This window comes from Gopherus flavomarginatus, chromosome 1 (assembly GCF_025201925.1).
Source record: "Gopherus flavomarginatus isolate rGopFla2 chromosome 1, rGopFla2.mat.asm, whole genome shotgun sequence".
Taxonomy (NCBI): domain Eukaryota; kingdom Metazoa; phylum Chordata; order Testudines; family Testudinidae; genus Gopherus; species Gopherus flavomarginatus.
In genome coordinates, this window is record NC_066617.1 from 220,615,976 (window position 1) to 220,630,959 (window position 14,984).

Below are 14,984 nucleotides of genomic sequence, written 5' to 3' on the forward strand. Positions count from 1 at the left end.
GGCTTTTGGGAAAGGCCACTAAAAATTGTCACTATTATTAGCAGGTTCTAACAAAATTTAGACGGGATTTCTAAAAATCTGCTTGTACAACTGCAGCAATGCTGTACTGAAAGGAAGAGTACATAAGCTTTAAGAAGCTACAGACACCAGGTAGGCACTGATACACGTACCAATAGCATTATAGAGAGGTTCTCCAGTTGTCTTGTCCCAAACCACAGTTGTCTCTCTCTGATTGCTGACTCCAACAGCTGGAAAACAAAGGGGGCGGGTGGGAGAGTACACTTTACAGATTTTTAGAGGACAGGGAAGAAAAGGAAGTGAAAGGAAAATAAAACCCTTTTGGCTTATGCTTTTTACTTTCTTGGTATAGCACTTTTCTATCATTTCCAAAAAAATTGAACCCTGCTCTACATCTCTTATTCTTCTGTTTGATGTTCACAAACTAACATGAACAAAGAAACTAAAGTTTTGTAACAGCAGGCACTTCAGTGTAATGTGATCAGTATTTTATCCATTAGCTGTCTAACCTTTTTGCAACCCCCAGACACATAATTTTATTGGGTCTATTTGACAAAACAATGCACTGCTGGTAAGTGTGAACAATACCTTATTTCCCCAACATGCAGAGCTTTTTTTGACACAGGGCTAAATCTGCTTCTTTTCTAATCACTGACTTCATTACTGGATGTTCTGACCTTCCTCAGTCCCAAAAGCATATTCTGAAAAGCGGCTAGTTACACATAAGAAACTGCAGCAATACCTTTTATGTTGGTGATGTCTATGTTTAGCTGGTTCAATTTCTCACATGTTTTCTCCACACATTCATAAACGGATTGCAAGATTTCCTTTGGATCTTGTTCCACCCATCTTTAACAAATATTAGACAGCAATCAAAAAAGAAGCTAACATGAGGCAGATGTTACATTTATGGAGAGCTGCATAAGAATTCTAAGAGCATTCCATAGAGTCACATGTTCACACTATTAAAGAGTATCAAAAAATTAACTCAACTAGTTTTTCCCTCAGGTCAACTTGTTCTGATTCCATGTCAGAATGACCAACGTTATTCTGCACCATATAGAAAGTGTTTTTTTAATCAAGCAGCCTAATAGTTTGAATAGTCAGTCTCACTTTCTCTAAAAAATGTGATGCGGATATTTCAAAATCAGAAGAGCCTTTTTCCTATCTTCTATAGATACATGTATACTGCCTCAGTACAGAGAGGGAAGAGTCTGGGTATAACTCCAGGTGAACAGTGTACAGCAAATTTAGAGATAGAGAATAAGTTGTGCAGACTTCATAGGTGAAGCTGGAGAATGTAAATGTAGGCAAGTCAGTCAAGAGAATAAGTCGTGTCACCATTTTAAGCAAGATTGGACAGTGGAAGAAAATGGGTGAGTGACTATTGTGAGGATTAAACTTCCATAAACATTTTTAGGAGTTAATAAGATTTCCATTAGGCCATACAAAGGAGGGAAATTTTTTTGGTTTTAAAAAAAGGATCTGTTAAATTATTCTTTCCTAACACTCTAAAACATTAGCAACCGATTCCATATTTTTAACAGATTACTCGCTGGCTTCAATTGTAATTATGCACACATAGATCCTATTAAATAGGCTTTTGCCATGTTGAAAGGTAGACAGAAACAGAATAGAAGATATACAGAGATCATACCCTTCTTTAGGGAATTTCTGTTTTATTTCTACTTGATGGTGACTCAGGAGCTCTGCTGTTTTCGCATTAAAAACCTGCAGATAAAAGAATACAGATTAAATAAATTTTTGCCTACTGGATTAGACAAACCATATATGAGGAGACAGGGTCCCTTTTTGACCAGGTGTTCTGGTTGAAAACCAGACGCACGGCAACCCTAAATGAGCAACCCAGGCCTGTGTGTAAAATTACACCAAGCAATGTTAGATGTGATAGCTGCTTTCTTTGTCCCCACCCATGCTTCCAAGTCAAGTAGCTAGTCATGAAGGTAGTAAAGTGATTTCATTTCTGTACTGTCCAGAAAGATAAAATTAAGCTCAGAGACTCATTCCTGCTATGATTGCCAGTTGTTCACCTGCTCCTGCCTGGTAGTTATGTGGCATTACACAAAATATACTATGGTTATGTCATCCTTCCTCTTCCCTCCATCTACGCATCTTGTGTTTCAGCCGCCTGTTCAGTCTTGCAATTAAGCTACACTAAACTCTTTGGGACAGGAAGGGACTGCCTATACTACAAGTCTGTACAGTGCCTTGCATCAGAACTTCTAGGTGCTATGACAATATAAATAATCTCTTCCTCAGTGCACCTACCTAACTTCCATTAACGATTACAAGGGCTTGTGTGTGCACATCAAGAGCAAAAAGATGAGATTAAAAAAAAAAAAAAAAGTCAAAAGCTTAGTAACAAAACTATTTCTTTCACTAAGACTCAGACTTTTTTTTTTTTTTAAACACACACATCTTTTGGCACATTAGCAACATTCATACTCTCATACATGCTCCCAAATGGAGGACAGCATATTTCTGTCTTTCTTTCGGCTAAGAAGGATGTTGGCACAAATGGGTGAAGTCACTCAGACAGTGTAATGTCAGCACATTTTAAGCCAAGACAAGCTTTCACTCCTACGCCAACAAAGGCTGAAGCACTAGGAAGGAAGTGCACTCATCCCCATTTCGCCAGCCTTGGTGTTGTTTCCCACATAACTATTTACCCCCGGCAGGATGCTGTCATCAATGCAGTCATTTTGCAATACACAGACTTACGTGCTCATTCAATTCCTAGCACGTGTGATTACACACACATTGAATTCCATTATAATGTTTAGTCCCTAAAGGTATAAATAAGAATGGAGAAGCAGTATAAACTAATGTGGTTAAGGCCTGGTCTATACTGGGGTGGGAGATCGACCTAAGATATGCAACTTAGTTCGACTTACCTCGCGTTCTCATGGTGCGAGGTCGATTGATGCAGCTCCCCCGTCAACTTTGCTTCCACCTCTCACAGAGCTGGAGCTCAGCAGTTTACGGGAGAGTGATGGGCGATCCATTTATCGCGTCTATACTACATGCAATAAACCGATCCCCAATAGATCAAGCGCTACCCACTGATCTGGTGGGTAGTGTAGACATACCCTAAGAGTAAGTCAAAATCTTTCTATTCAGAAGTGGAAGGTAACAATAGAGTATGAGAACAAACTGGTCAGTGTTTTATTACTGTATTTGTCATTTTGTTTACAGAGACTATGGACTTGGTGAATATTCCTTGCAGTGAAAAAAAGTTTACCAGATTCCAGAATCTACTTATCATCTCTAGGGAGAGTCAAACTATATGTTAGGTATGCCATTTCTTTTCTTTTAATGTGATTCTCCTTGTTACTCTGAAAAAGTTTTGTTTTTAAGTTAAACCAGTTTTGTTGGTTTAAGTTGTGTCTTATGCTGTTTGGGAACTGCACAAAGGCCACCCCAAAAGAAAACAAAACCCTCATAAAAACAATCATCAGCCTCTAAAAAGAAGTAGAAAAGGGTGTTTGGAGTCAAACAAATGGGATATTTGGTAAAAAGGGGACAGATTAAAAACTCCTCTCCCATAAACTGTTGCTTGCAGGGCTGCCACTTGACAGACACAAAGGAAGTGCCACCTGACAAAGGATGAAACAAATTTAAGGGACAAAAGGTGACAGTTTGCAGCTGTGCAGTATTTTACTTTATTTTTCCTTGTAAGTAATCAAGACATATCACAAGGTACCAGTTAGAATATCTGCAATATTTTAATTTTTTTAAGTATTTTCTAGTTGGCTAGGCTCACATAAATTCTGCCTTGCACTAAGAAGTTAGATGACGCTATTTACTCTTGTCAGCTAGTTAACAGAATGAGGCTGAAAAGGTCACTTTAGTTACTGGAAACTAAGGTTTCTTTTAATTAATTGCCATTTTTGGTTACTCAAAGGAAGAGTGTTTACAGTCTGATGCAATTTTACCTTAAGTGTTCATTATATAAATGTTAAAACAGAACAAAGATTCTATTATAACACCACCTCTCTTTTAAAGTGAGTACGTGGCAGGCTGACAGACCTAGAACCTGGGGTAACAAATTTAAGGGTATGGCTACATTTGGAATTTCAAAGCGCTGCCCTGGCAGCGCTGCGGGAGCGCTGCCGCGGCAGCGCTTTGAAGTGTGAGTGTAGTCAGAGCGGTAGCGCTGGGAGAGAGCTCTCCCAGCGCTGCATGTAAACCACATCCCTTACGGGTGTAGCGTGCAGCGCTGGGAGCCATGCTCCCAGCGCTGCTGCCCTGATTACACTGACGCTTTACAGCGCTGTATCTTGCAGCGCTCAGGGGTGTGTTTTTTCACACCCCAGTTGCAGCGCTGTAAAGTGTGAGTGTAGCCAAGGCCTAGGTCACAATACAGGCAACAGTCACCGAGGTTCTCTGCTCTACCCAGCCAAAGTGCCTCAACCTTTACTCAACAGGACCCTCTCTGTGGACGAGATGGTAAATCAGTCTTGATAGCCATCAATCCTTGGCCTCTCTGAAACTACCAATTAGTGATGGTAGTGCTGGTAACTTTGCGCTGTGGAAACCTGTCCAATATGAACAGGGATAAGTAAAAAACAAACAAACAAACAAAAAACTCTCACTTTAATTCCCTGTCAAGTGCCAAATACTCCTGGTGATGAGACTTGGTTACACACCTGGGCAAGATTTTAATCCATTTAGAAGCATTTGTTTTGTCTACCTGATTTTTCCAGCCATGCTTTGAAATACGTTTTAGTAGAATCCAAGGGGTTTAAATGCAATGTAGGATTCACATACATTTTTCTCACTCACCTAAGGAAGAGAATTGCACAGCATTTTAGCTCCATGACCATATTTTTATTCCTAACAATAGCAAATATCACTTGGAAATTACTTAAAATCACATGGCCAGAGTAATATTCACACTTCTTCTACTAGTGCTTCTGCATTAATAACAGGAATAAGCAAGGTAAGTAACTGTTGCCTCCTACTGAGATGGATGATGCAGATATAAAAAGAAAGAAACACAGTTGGAGATGATAGGGAAAGACATCTATAAAGAGGAAAACATGCATAGGAGCCAAGACAATAAGGTGGACAGGTAAGAAGAGGCTCGATCTAGTGAAAAACAGACTAACAGAACACTAGACTTGTAACAGTAGACTGGCGTCTTGTAAAATGGTATGCTCCCTCAGCACAGTCTCCTCCCATTTCGTGTTATTTCTATTTTATACATATTCATTTATTCTGAGTGAATGGGGTGGTAGGATCCTCTATGCTCTTTTCACCATGCTAGTGTTTATGAGTTAACTCTCCGCTCACTGAGGTAAAAGAAGATTTCTTGACACTCAAGTTCACGGCACTTTTTATTTTTGTAATATTTTAATCACCCTGCCATTTTCAGAGAACAGCAACATTTTGCAATTTATTAAGTTCAAAAAGAATTAGGAGTGGTCACAGGTACTACACCTGCCCTTGAATATATATTTCTGGAAATTTACAATCACACTTTTGTTTTTTAAAAATATTTTTCTCTTCTTTGTGTATTTATAATAAAACCAAACTAATCTTGTAAGGGTGAAAGCTAGTCTGACTATACACAAAAAGCTGTCAAATGCACATATTTAAAAACAAAACTAACTCTTCATCCCCAGCTCAACCCCAGAACCAAAGTCCCAACTGGAACCTGCACCCCTTCCTCCACCCCTGATCCAATCCCCCTCCCACCCTCTGAGTCCCTCAGTCCCAGCCCAGAGCACCTTCCTACACCCCAAACACTCATCCCCAGAGCCTGTACCCCAACCTCAATTCTGTGAGCATTCATGGCCCACCATACAATTTCTATTCCCTGATGGCCCTTGGGCCAAAAAGTTTGCCCACTCCTGCTTTAAAGAAATACTGCAGCACATATGCTATCTAAAGAAACATTCTTCATAAACCCCTAAGATAGCAGAACATGTTACATGGATTTTTGTTTCCTTGTTTATAATAAAAATCACACACTGAAGTATTAACAAGCCTTTAAAATACCACAAACTTAAAATTTTATTTACAAAATTATTTGTTTCTCCAAATAAATACTGGAAATGGAATGTTTTTAGGGAATGCTGAAGGAAAGGAATATTTTCCAACATATAAAGATAAAATGTAGTAAAGTTAATATTTGGAATATTTCTGTAACTGCAAAATGACATTTAAAAAAAAAAGTGTAGGGTATCCCTCCCTCAGCTCCTGGCTGCTAAAGCACCTCTCTAACTCTTCCCTTTGCAAGCTTCCTGGTTCCCCAAAAGGCTACACTACTCTTTCCACCCAGCCTAACCAGGCCATCCACATCTACTTGTGTGGTTTTAGAGCACACACCCAGAGATGAAGAAATAAAAATGGCCCATTCACTTACTTTGCTTCTAATGCCCTATGTGTAAGAGTATTTTGGTTGTAGAGGTAGCCTTTGCTTTGGAGTAACAAAAAAAACAAACAAACAACTCAATGAATATCCAAAACCAGTTATAAAAGTCACACTTCTCTATGTTATGAGTATATCCCCTCCAGACACATTTCACGTGGTTCTTCTCAGAGGAGGGGCAGAATTAAACAAACAAACAAAAAACCCTCACTCACAGAAGACAACATGCTTATCACACCACTACACTGATTTTTTTAGTACTCTTTCACTTTGGAAAGGGAGGGGGGGCTTATTGCTCTTCTTAGACCTGAGTCCTGCAATTGGATCTACAAGCATGAAACCCCACATCCTTGCTATGCCTCATTTACTGCAATACAGCGGTAACTAGCATACCCAATTGTAGGACTAGGGCATTAAACTTTTGAGAACAGGAACCATTTCTTCCCATGTGTTTGTATAGTACTTAGCACAACAGGTCCCTAACTTTTACTGGTGGTCTCTGAGCACTTCTGCAGTAAGAAGCAGAACAGAGTTTGGCTTTTTAAATAAATAAGATAAAAGAACCATTAGTGGCCTTAAGCTTTGTGCACTAGCTTTCAGCACCAATATATTTTTAGGTAAGTTGTGGTGCATACAAGGGCCTTATAATTTGAGGACCTATCAAAGGCCTGTAAACTAAAGACTTACACATATGCCTAAACTTTATGCACTGCGAAAAGTCCATTTAAGTCACTAGAACTTCTCAGTGCGTAAAGTTAAGTGTGTGCTAAGTCTTTGCAGAATCGGGGCCTACCTGAGGCATTCGCAGGAGTCATTATTCACACAGGCCGAAACAGGCTTCAGGGTGGCAATGTAGTTGAGTCACTGTGCTATTTTACACTACTCCTTATCAGTAACTTTAAGGCAAGCCATGGGACGGATTCTGTGTAGGCACCTGGTTTACTCATTTCATATCCATACATGCCGACTGGGTGCACAGTGGATGTAAGCCACTCCCAGATCAGAAAAGCAAGATTTCATATCTGTCAGAAACAACACAAGCTGCAATGTATCAGCAGAGAATGAGAGCCATGAGGAGAATCCTGCCACCACTGAACTCAGTGGTGAAACATCTAGTGGGTTCAATGGTGCCCTGCACACTAAGCTCAGGTCCACGGGACCCAGGGTGATGTGGTCTCAAATGGCTAAGAATTGCCATATAGCCTTCAGGCTCAGGCTGGGGTCCAAACACTGAAACACCTCAAAAGGGGATAGTCTCAGAGCCCAGGCGCCAGCCCAAGCCTAAATGTCTACACTGCGGTGATTTCCCTACACTCCCCCTAAGGGGGGTGTACACCCTTCCTGAATTTCCCCAACCTCCCCGCCAGTTTTGTGAACTAGTTACATGCCAAACCTGATGGCTGAACTTAGCGACTTTGTCCTCACCCACAACTATTTCACATTTGTGGACAATATATACCTTCAAGTCAGTGGCACTTCTATGGGTACCTGCATGGCCCCGTAGTATGCCAACATTTTTATGGCTGATTTAGAACAACGCTTCCTTAGCTCTCATCCCCCTAATGCCTCTACTCTACTTATGCTACATTGATGACATCTTCATCATCTGGACCCATGGAAAAGAAGCTCTTGAGGAATTCCACTATGATTTCAACAATTTTCATCCCACCATCAGCCTCAACCTAGACCAATCCACACATGCGGTCCATTTCCTTGACACTACTGTGCTAATAAGAGATGGTCACATAAACACCACCCTATGTCGGAAACCTACTGACCACTATACTTACCTACAGGCCTCCAGCTTCCATCCAGGACACATCACACGATCCATTGTCTACAGCCAAGCTCTAAGATGCAACCGCATTTGCTCCAGTCCCCTCAGACAGAGACAAACACCTACAAGATCTCTACTAAGCATTCTTAAAACTACAATACCCACCTGCTGAAGTGAAAAAACAGATTGACAGAGCCAGAAGAGTAGCCAGAAGTCACCTACTACAAGACAGGCCCAACATAGAAAATAACAGAACACCACTAGCCGTTATGTTCAGCCCCCAACTAAAACCTCTCCAGCGCATCATCAAAGCCTATCCTGAAAGATGATCCCTCACTCTCCCAGATCTTGGGAGACAGACCAGTCCTCGCTTACAGACAGCCCCCCAACCTGAAGCAAATACTCACTAGCAACCACATACCACAGAACAAAAACACTAACCCAGGAACCTATCCTTGCAACAAAGCCCGATGCCAACTCTGTTCCAATATCTATTCAAGGGACACCATAATAGGACCTAATCACATCAGCCACGCCATCAGGGGCTCGTTCACCTGCACATCTACCAATGTGATATATGCCATCATGTGCCAGCAATGCCCCTCTGCCATGTACGTTGGCCAAACCGGACAGTCTACGTAAAAGAATAAATGGACACAAACCTGACATCAGGAACCATAACATTCAAAAACCAGTAGGAGTACACTTCAACCTCTCTGGCCACTCAGTAACAGATTTAAAGGTGGCAATTTTGCAACAGAAAAGCTTCAAAAACAGACTCCAACTACTGCTGAACTTTAATTAATATGCAAACTAGATACAATCAGCTTAGGCATAAATAGAGACTGGGAATGGCTGAGCCATTACACACTGAATCTGTTGCCCCATGTTAAGTATCCTCAGACCTTGTTAAACTGTCTTAAATGGGCTATATTGATTATCACTACAAGTGTTTTTTTTCTCCCGCTGACAATAGCACATCTTAATTAATTAGCCTCTTAGAGTTGGTCGGGCAACTCCCACCTTTTCATGTTCTCTGTATGTATATATATCTCCTCACTATAAGTTCCATTCCATGTATCAAATGAAGTGGGCCCACGAAAGCTTATGCTCAAATACATTTGTTAGTCTCTATCTAAGGTGCCACAAGTACACCTGTTCTTTTTGCGGATACAGACTAACACGGCTGCTACTCTGAAACATGCCAGTTTAATGATTGTTTGGAAATCTGAACTGAAATTGAAACATTAATACACACTTTAAAAGCATATACAATGTATGATAAAATACGTCTATCTGAAACTATAATAGATTTGAAAAGTATGAATATAGACTAGCTTCCTTATACAGCCGTTGTTTTTTACAACAATGTCAGTGCATTCATTTCAGTGTTGTTGGCCAACCTAATAATTTCAAATGATGATTTGTAAGCAAAGTCTAAGGGTATGTCTACATCTACAATTTTGCAGCGCTGGTTGTTACAGCTGTATTAGTACAGCTGTATAGGGCCAGCGCTGCAGAGTGGCCACACTTACAGCAACCAGCGCTGCAAGTGGTGTTAGATGTGGCCACACTGCAGCGCTGTTGGGCGGCTTCAAGGGGGGTTCGGGGAACGCGAGAGCAAACCGGGGAAGGAGACCAGCTTCCCCGCGGTTTGCTCTCGCGTTCCCCGAACCCCCCTGCAAACCGCAGGGAAGGAGACCTGCTTGCACGGGGGTTCGGGGAACGCGAGAGCAAACCGGGGAAGGAGAACTGCTTGCTCGGGGGTTCGGGGAACGGGAGAGCAAACCGCAGGGAAGGAGACCAGCTTCCCTGCGGTTTGCTCTCGCGTTCCCCGAACCCCCCTGCAAACCGCAGGGAAGGAGACCTGCTTGCTCGGGGGTTCGGGGAACGCGAGAGCAAACCGCAGGGAAGGAGAACTGCTTGCTCAGGGGTTCGGGGAACGCGGGAGCAAACCGCAGGGAAGGAGACCAGCTTGCACTGGGGGTTCGGGGACCGCGAGAGCAAACCGGGGAAGGAGACCAGCTTCCCCGCGGTCTGCTCTCGCGTTCCCCGGACCCCCCTGCAAACCGCAGGGAAAGACACCTGCTTGAAGGAGAGGCTTCCTCAGGTATGCTGGGATACCTGCTTATTCCACGGAGGTCAAGAAAAGCGCTGGTAAGTGTCTACACTTGATTACCAGCGCTGGATCACCAGCACTGGATCCTCTACACCCGAGACAAAACGGGAGTACGGCCAGCGCTGCAAACAGGGTGTTGCAGCGCTGGTGATGCCCTGCAGATGTGTACACCTCCTAAGTTGCAGCGCTGTAACCCCCTCACCAGCGCTGCAACTTTGTGATGTAGACAAGCCCTAAATGAGCTCTCCCTGACAGCTAATGATAAGCTGGGGCAAAAGGCTTCAGGACCAGATTGTATTTACGTTCACACCTAATCTACCTAGGTATCCAGCAAACAGAGCTGTGTTGCCCAAGTGACAGATTTTGGCTGGGGTTGGATTACAAATCACTTGAATGCGGGCGCGGGAGTGGTGGTGGTTTGGGAATGAAATGTTCTTATTATATGAGTAAAGGGCAGTAGAACTGTACTTAGCCTGTGCTGATTGAGGGCATCAAAAGAGAGGGTGGGGACCTGTCGCTCTCCACTGTTTAAAGACAGAGCTGATTAGGCTCCATAGATAGTGTTTTGTTCTGTTAAGTGACCACTGCAGCTGAAATCACTGACAATCAGGTCCAAGTGCTTAGTCCTGTTGTGGGGACAGTGTTCCTGTGGGTACAGTGTTTTTGTGTAAGAGACAACCCAGACTACACTAGCAGCGAGTGAGGTTCCCGCACGGAGAGCTCAGCAGAAATCACTGAGAGCTGGTGGAACCTCAAGAGACCAACTCGCAGAGCTCACAGTGGCAGGTGGCAGCAGCAGGTGACTGCACAGGGCCATTGGCAACAGAGTGGTGGAGTGAACAGTGGCACAACGAACGGTCATGGCCAGAGCAAACAGTGAGCAGCTGGAGGAACGAGCAAGGTGCTTTCTTGCCCCCCACCTGGAAGGTGTACTCACGTGAAAGCACCTCTGATGGCTTAAATAAAGGGCATGTTAAATAAACATTTGTTTGTTGGACTATATTTTAGTGACTTTGCTCCAGAATGCTAGATTTGTGACTGGGAATGGAAACTTATATAGATATGTTTCCTAGTAGGCCAAGATTTTTAAAATGCAGTGTTTGCCAAGGTTGTTATCTCACATTGTTGCTATCTTGAGAGGTCATTATGTTGGGGAGTTTCTGTACTAAACATTTTTATTATAATTAATTTTTACATAAGAATGGTCATAGTGGGTCAAACCAATGGTCCATATAGCCCAGTATCCTGTCTTCCAACAGTGGTCAAGGCCAGGTGCTTCAGAGGGAATGAACAGAACAGGTAATCATCAAGTGATCCATCCCCTATTGCCCATTCCAGCTTCTGGCAAACAGGCTAGGAACACTCAGAGTATGGTGTTGCATCTCTCCCCATCCTGGCTAATAACCATTGATGGACCTATTCTCCAGGAATTTATCTAGTTCTTTTTTAAATCCTATTATAGTTTTGGTCTTCACAGCATTCCCTGGCAAAGAGTTCCACAGGTTGACTTAATGTTGTGTGAAGAAGTACTTCCTTTTGTTTTTTAAAAACCTGCTGCCTATTAATTTCATTGGGTGACTGCTAGTTCTTGTGTTATGTGAAGGATTAAATAACATTTCCTTATTCACTTTCTTCAAACCAGTCAAGATTTTATAGACCTCTATCATATCCCCCTTAGTCATCTCTTTTCTAAGCTGAAAATTCCCAGTCATTTTAATCTCTCCTCCTGTTTCATACCCCTGATCATTTTAATTGCCTATCTCTGTACCTTTTCCATTTCCAATATCTCTTTTTTGGGATGGGGTGACCAGATCTGCACACAGTATTCAAGGTGTACACATACCATGGATTTATACAGAGGCAATATGGTATTTTCTGTCTTATTATCTATCCCTTTCTTAAAAAAACACAGGTTTCAGAATAGCAGCCATGTTAGTCTGTAACCGCAAAAAGAACAGGGGTACTTGTAGCACCTTAGAGACTAACAAATTTATTTGAGCATAAGCTTTCATGGCCCACATCCAATGAAGTCGGCTGGAGCCCACAAAAGCTTATGCTCAAATAAATTTGTTAGTCTCTAAGGTGCCACAAGTACTCCTGTTCTTTTTAAAAAAGCAAACAAAATGTTGAGAATCATTGACTGCAGCTGCACATTGAGTGGATGTTTTCAGAGAACTACCTACAATGACTCCAAGATCTTTCTTGAGTAGTAACTGCTAATTCAGAGTCCTTCATTTTGTATGTATAGTTGAGATTGTTTTCCAATGTGCATTACTTTGAATTTATCAACATTGAATTTCATCTGCCATTTTTGTTGCCCAGTCACCTAGTTTTGTGAGATCCCTTTGTAACACTTCGCAGTCTGCCTGGGACTTAACTATCTTAAACAGTTTTGTATCATCTGCAAATTTTGCCACCTCACTGTTTACCCATTTTTCCAGATCATTTATGAGTATGTTGAACAGTAATGGTCCCAGTACCAGCTCCTCAGGGATATCACTATTTCTCTCTCTTCATTCTGAAAAATGACAATTTATTCCTACCCTTTGTTTCGCATCTTTTAATCAGTTACTGATCCATGAGAGGACTTCCCTCTTATCCTATGATGGCTTACTTTTCAAAAGTCAATTTAAATTAAATACATTTTTTAAAAAAATTATATGGTTTTAGAAATCTAGACCTGTTATATGTTTTGGTGTAACATGCATTATCCTTATGTTAAATTTGCATTATCCTAACAAAACATTTACTTTATTCATCTCTTTGATCCTGACACCTCCCCACCCCATAATTCAACCCCCCCCCCAAATTTCAATTCCTGGGGAAACCACTGCTACACTGCAATGTTTAGCCCCAGAGCCTGAGCTCCATGTGTTTAAGTCACTTGACCCAGGCTCTGAGACACTCTTACTGCAGCACTGGTGTACCCGTGTTTCCAAACCCACGCTTGATCACACATACTTAATTGGGAACCTGGGTTTACAATTGCTAGACCTAGTTCTCACAGTGCTGCTAACTCGGCCATAGTGCAGACCTTGTAACTCAGGCCTGCAAAGTGACAGGGCTTGGACCCAATTCACAAGGGAATGAGGCTCTGACCCACCCCTAAGCAGGCACCTGGGACTGCAGGTCCTGAGTCACAGCGATTTAGATGGAAGGGAGGGGCTTGGGGAGCTCTCTCAGCGAAGTCAAACCGGGGTCAGAGCCAGGGCTCCGTGTGGACACCCGGGCTCCCATCCCAGGGCACCGCGCCGCCCCAGCAGCAGGCGGAGCCCGCGCGGGTTACTCACCAGGAAGCGCGTGGAGCTGGTGCCCTGGTCTATCGAACCCACCAGCGGCCCCAGCACCACTCGGTCCGACGCAGCCATGGAAGCCGCTCGCGAGCCCCGTCTCCTAGGCAACCCTGGCCGGGAACTGCCGGGCAGAACGTTCCCCGGCGCCTCCAGCGCGCTCTCTGCCTACGTGTGCGCCCGGCGCGTGGCTCCTGTTCGGGCTCAGGGGGCGGGGCGAGAGAAGGGGGCGCCGGCCGACACGCTGCGCCGGCGCGGCCAATCAGCGCGCGGGGCGCGGAGGGGGCGAGGCGCAGGACGCGGACAACGGGCCAATGTTCGAGGTGCGCCTGCGCCTGCAGGCGGTCACGTGCTGCAAACAACTGGCTCTGGCAGTGAGTTGGCCAAGGTCCCTGGGTGGCAGAGGCCAGACGTGAAGCCGAAGGGTGGGGAGAGGGAGAATGCAGGAAATGTGCTATAGTTCTGTCTTCAGTCCTTGCCCATCCCTCTCTCTCTGGCAAAGCAGCCCTCAGCCCTTTCTCCTTAAAGAGCTGTGCTAACCTGGTTCAGAGTCAAGCCAAGAAGAGTTTCAAACAAACATATTCCCAAAGAAGTTCTCCCTTGCAGGTTGTGCTCCAACAAGCTGATGCCATTCTTGCCCCCTCTTAATTTGCTTTTCATGTGGATTCAGGTACAAATGAACTTCCCTTGTCTACAGCACTGGCTTGCCTGATTTACAATGGAAACAAAGGCAAAACCACATTTGTTTGTCAAGAATAAACTTGTTTATCAGCTGCCTTCACACCATGTGTTGAGACCATATTACCAGCATACATACATAACTCTTTGTACACAGCCCGTGCACATATCACAATGATTTCCATGACAAGTGGCTCACCAGTTTTTATATGATATCAGGGGCGGCTCCAGGCACCAGCACACTAAGCGCGTGCCTGGGGTGGCAAGCCACGGGGGGCGCTTAGCCAGTCACCGTGAGGGCGGCAGGCAGGTTGCCTTTGGCGGCTTGCCTACGTCCGCTGGTCCCGCTGCTTTGGTGGACCTCCTGCAGGCGTGCCGCCGAATCCGTGGGACCGGGGACCTCCCTCAGGCAAGGTGCCGAAGGCAGTCTACCTGCCGTGCTTGGGGCAGCAAAATACCTAGAGCCGCCCCTGTATGATATGATACCTTATATGATGCCATTTGGCTAAATATTCTGACAACAGTTTGTTGGGTTTGCCAGTTGGCATAAAGGGGCTCTTAGGGTCACAGGAACCAAGAACACTTGCTCCTGATGCTTGTAAAATTTGATATTTCAGATGAATACGTTGTATGGAGCTTTTAAATTCTCCAGCGCAGCTGCCATTTGAGCCTGCCAGAGGGGATAGCTAATGTTATGTTCTCAGC

The 14,984-nt window shown here is 43.7% G+C and overlaps 2 protein-coding genes across 4 annotated transcripts in view; one reads left to right on the plus strand and one right to left on the minus strand.

The window, feature by feature from the left end:
• GK (glycerol kinase) overlaps positions 1-13,785 on the minus strand; it is a 49,801-nt gene extending 36,016 nt beyond the window's left edge. Inside the window, exons 1-4 of one of the 3 annotated variants that reach the window (XM_050936587.1) lie at positions 13,602-13,785; positions 1,676-1,749; positions 761-867; positions 171-248 (exon numbers count right to left, since the gene is read on the minus strand). In XM_050936587.1, the coding sequence (XP_050792544.1) occupies positions 171-248; positions 761-867; positions 1,676-1,749; positions 13,602-13,679 (337 nt within the window). In that variant the 5' untranslated portion in view covers positions 13,680-13,785. The remainder of the gene's footprint in view (positions 1-170; positions 249-760; positions 868-1,675; positions 1,750-13,601) is intronic. The other 2 variants (XM_050936588.1, XM_050936589.1) reach the window with 2 other exon arrangements.
• Positions 1-14,984, plus strand: part of TASL (TLR adaptor interacting with endolysosomal SLC15A4) — a 94,346-nt gene that overhangs the window by 31,738 nt on the left and 47,624 nt on the right. The window contains exon 2 of the mRNA XM_050936714.1: positions 3,235-3,332. The gene's annotated coding sequence lies outside the window, so the exon portion shown is untranslated. The remainder of the gene's footprint in view (positions 1-3,234; positions 3,333-14,984) is intronic.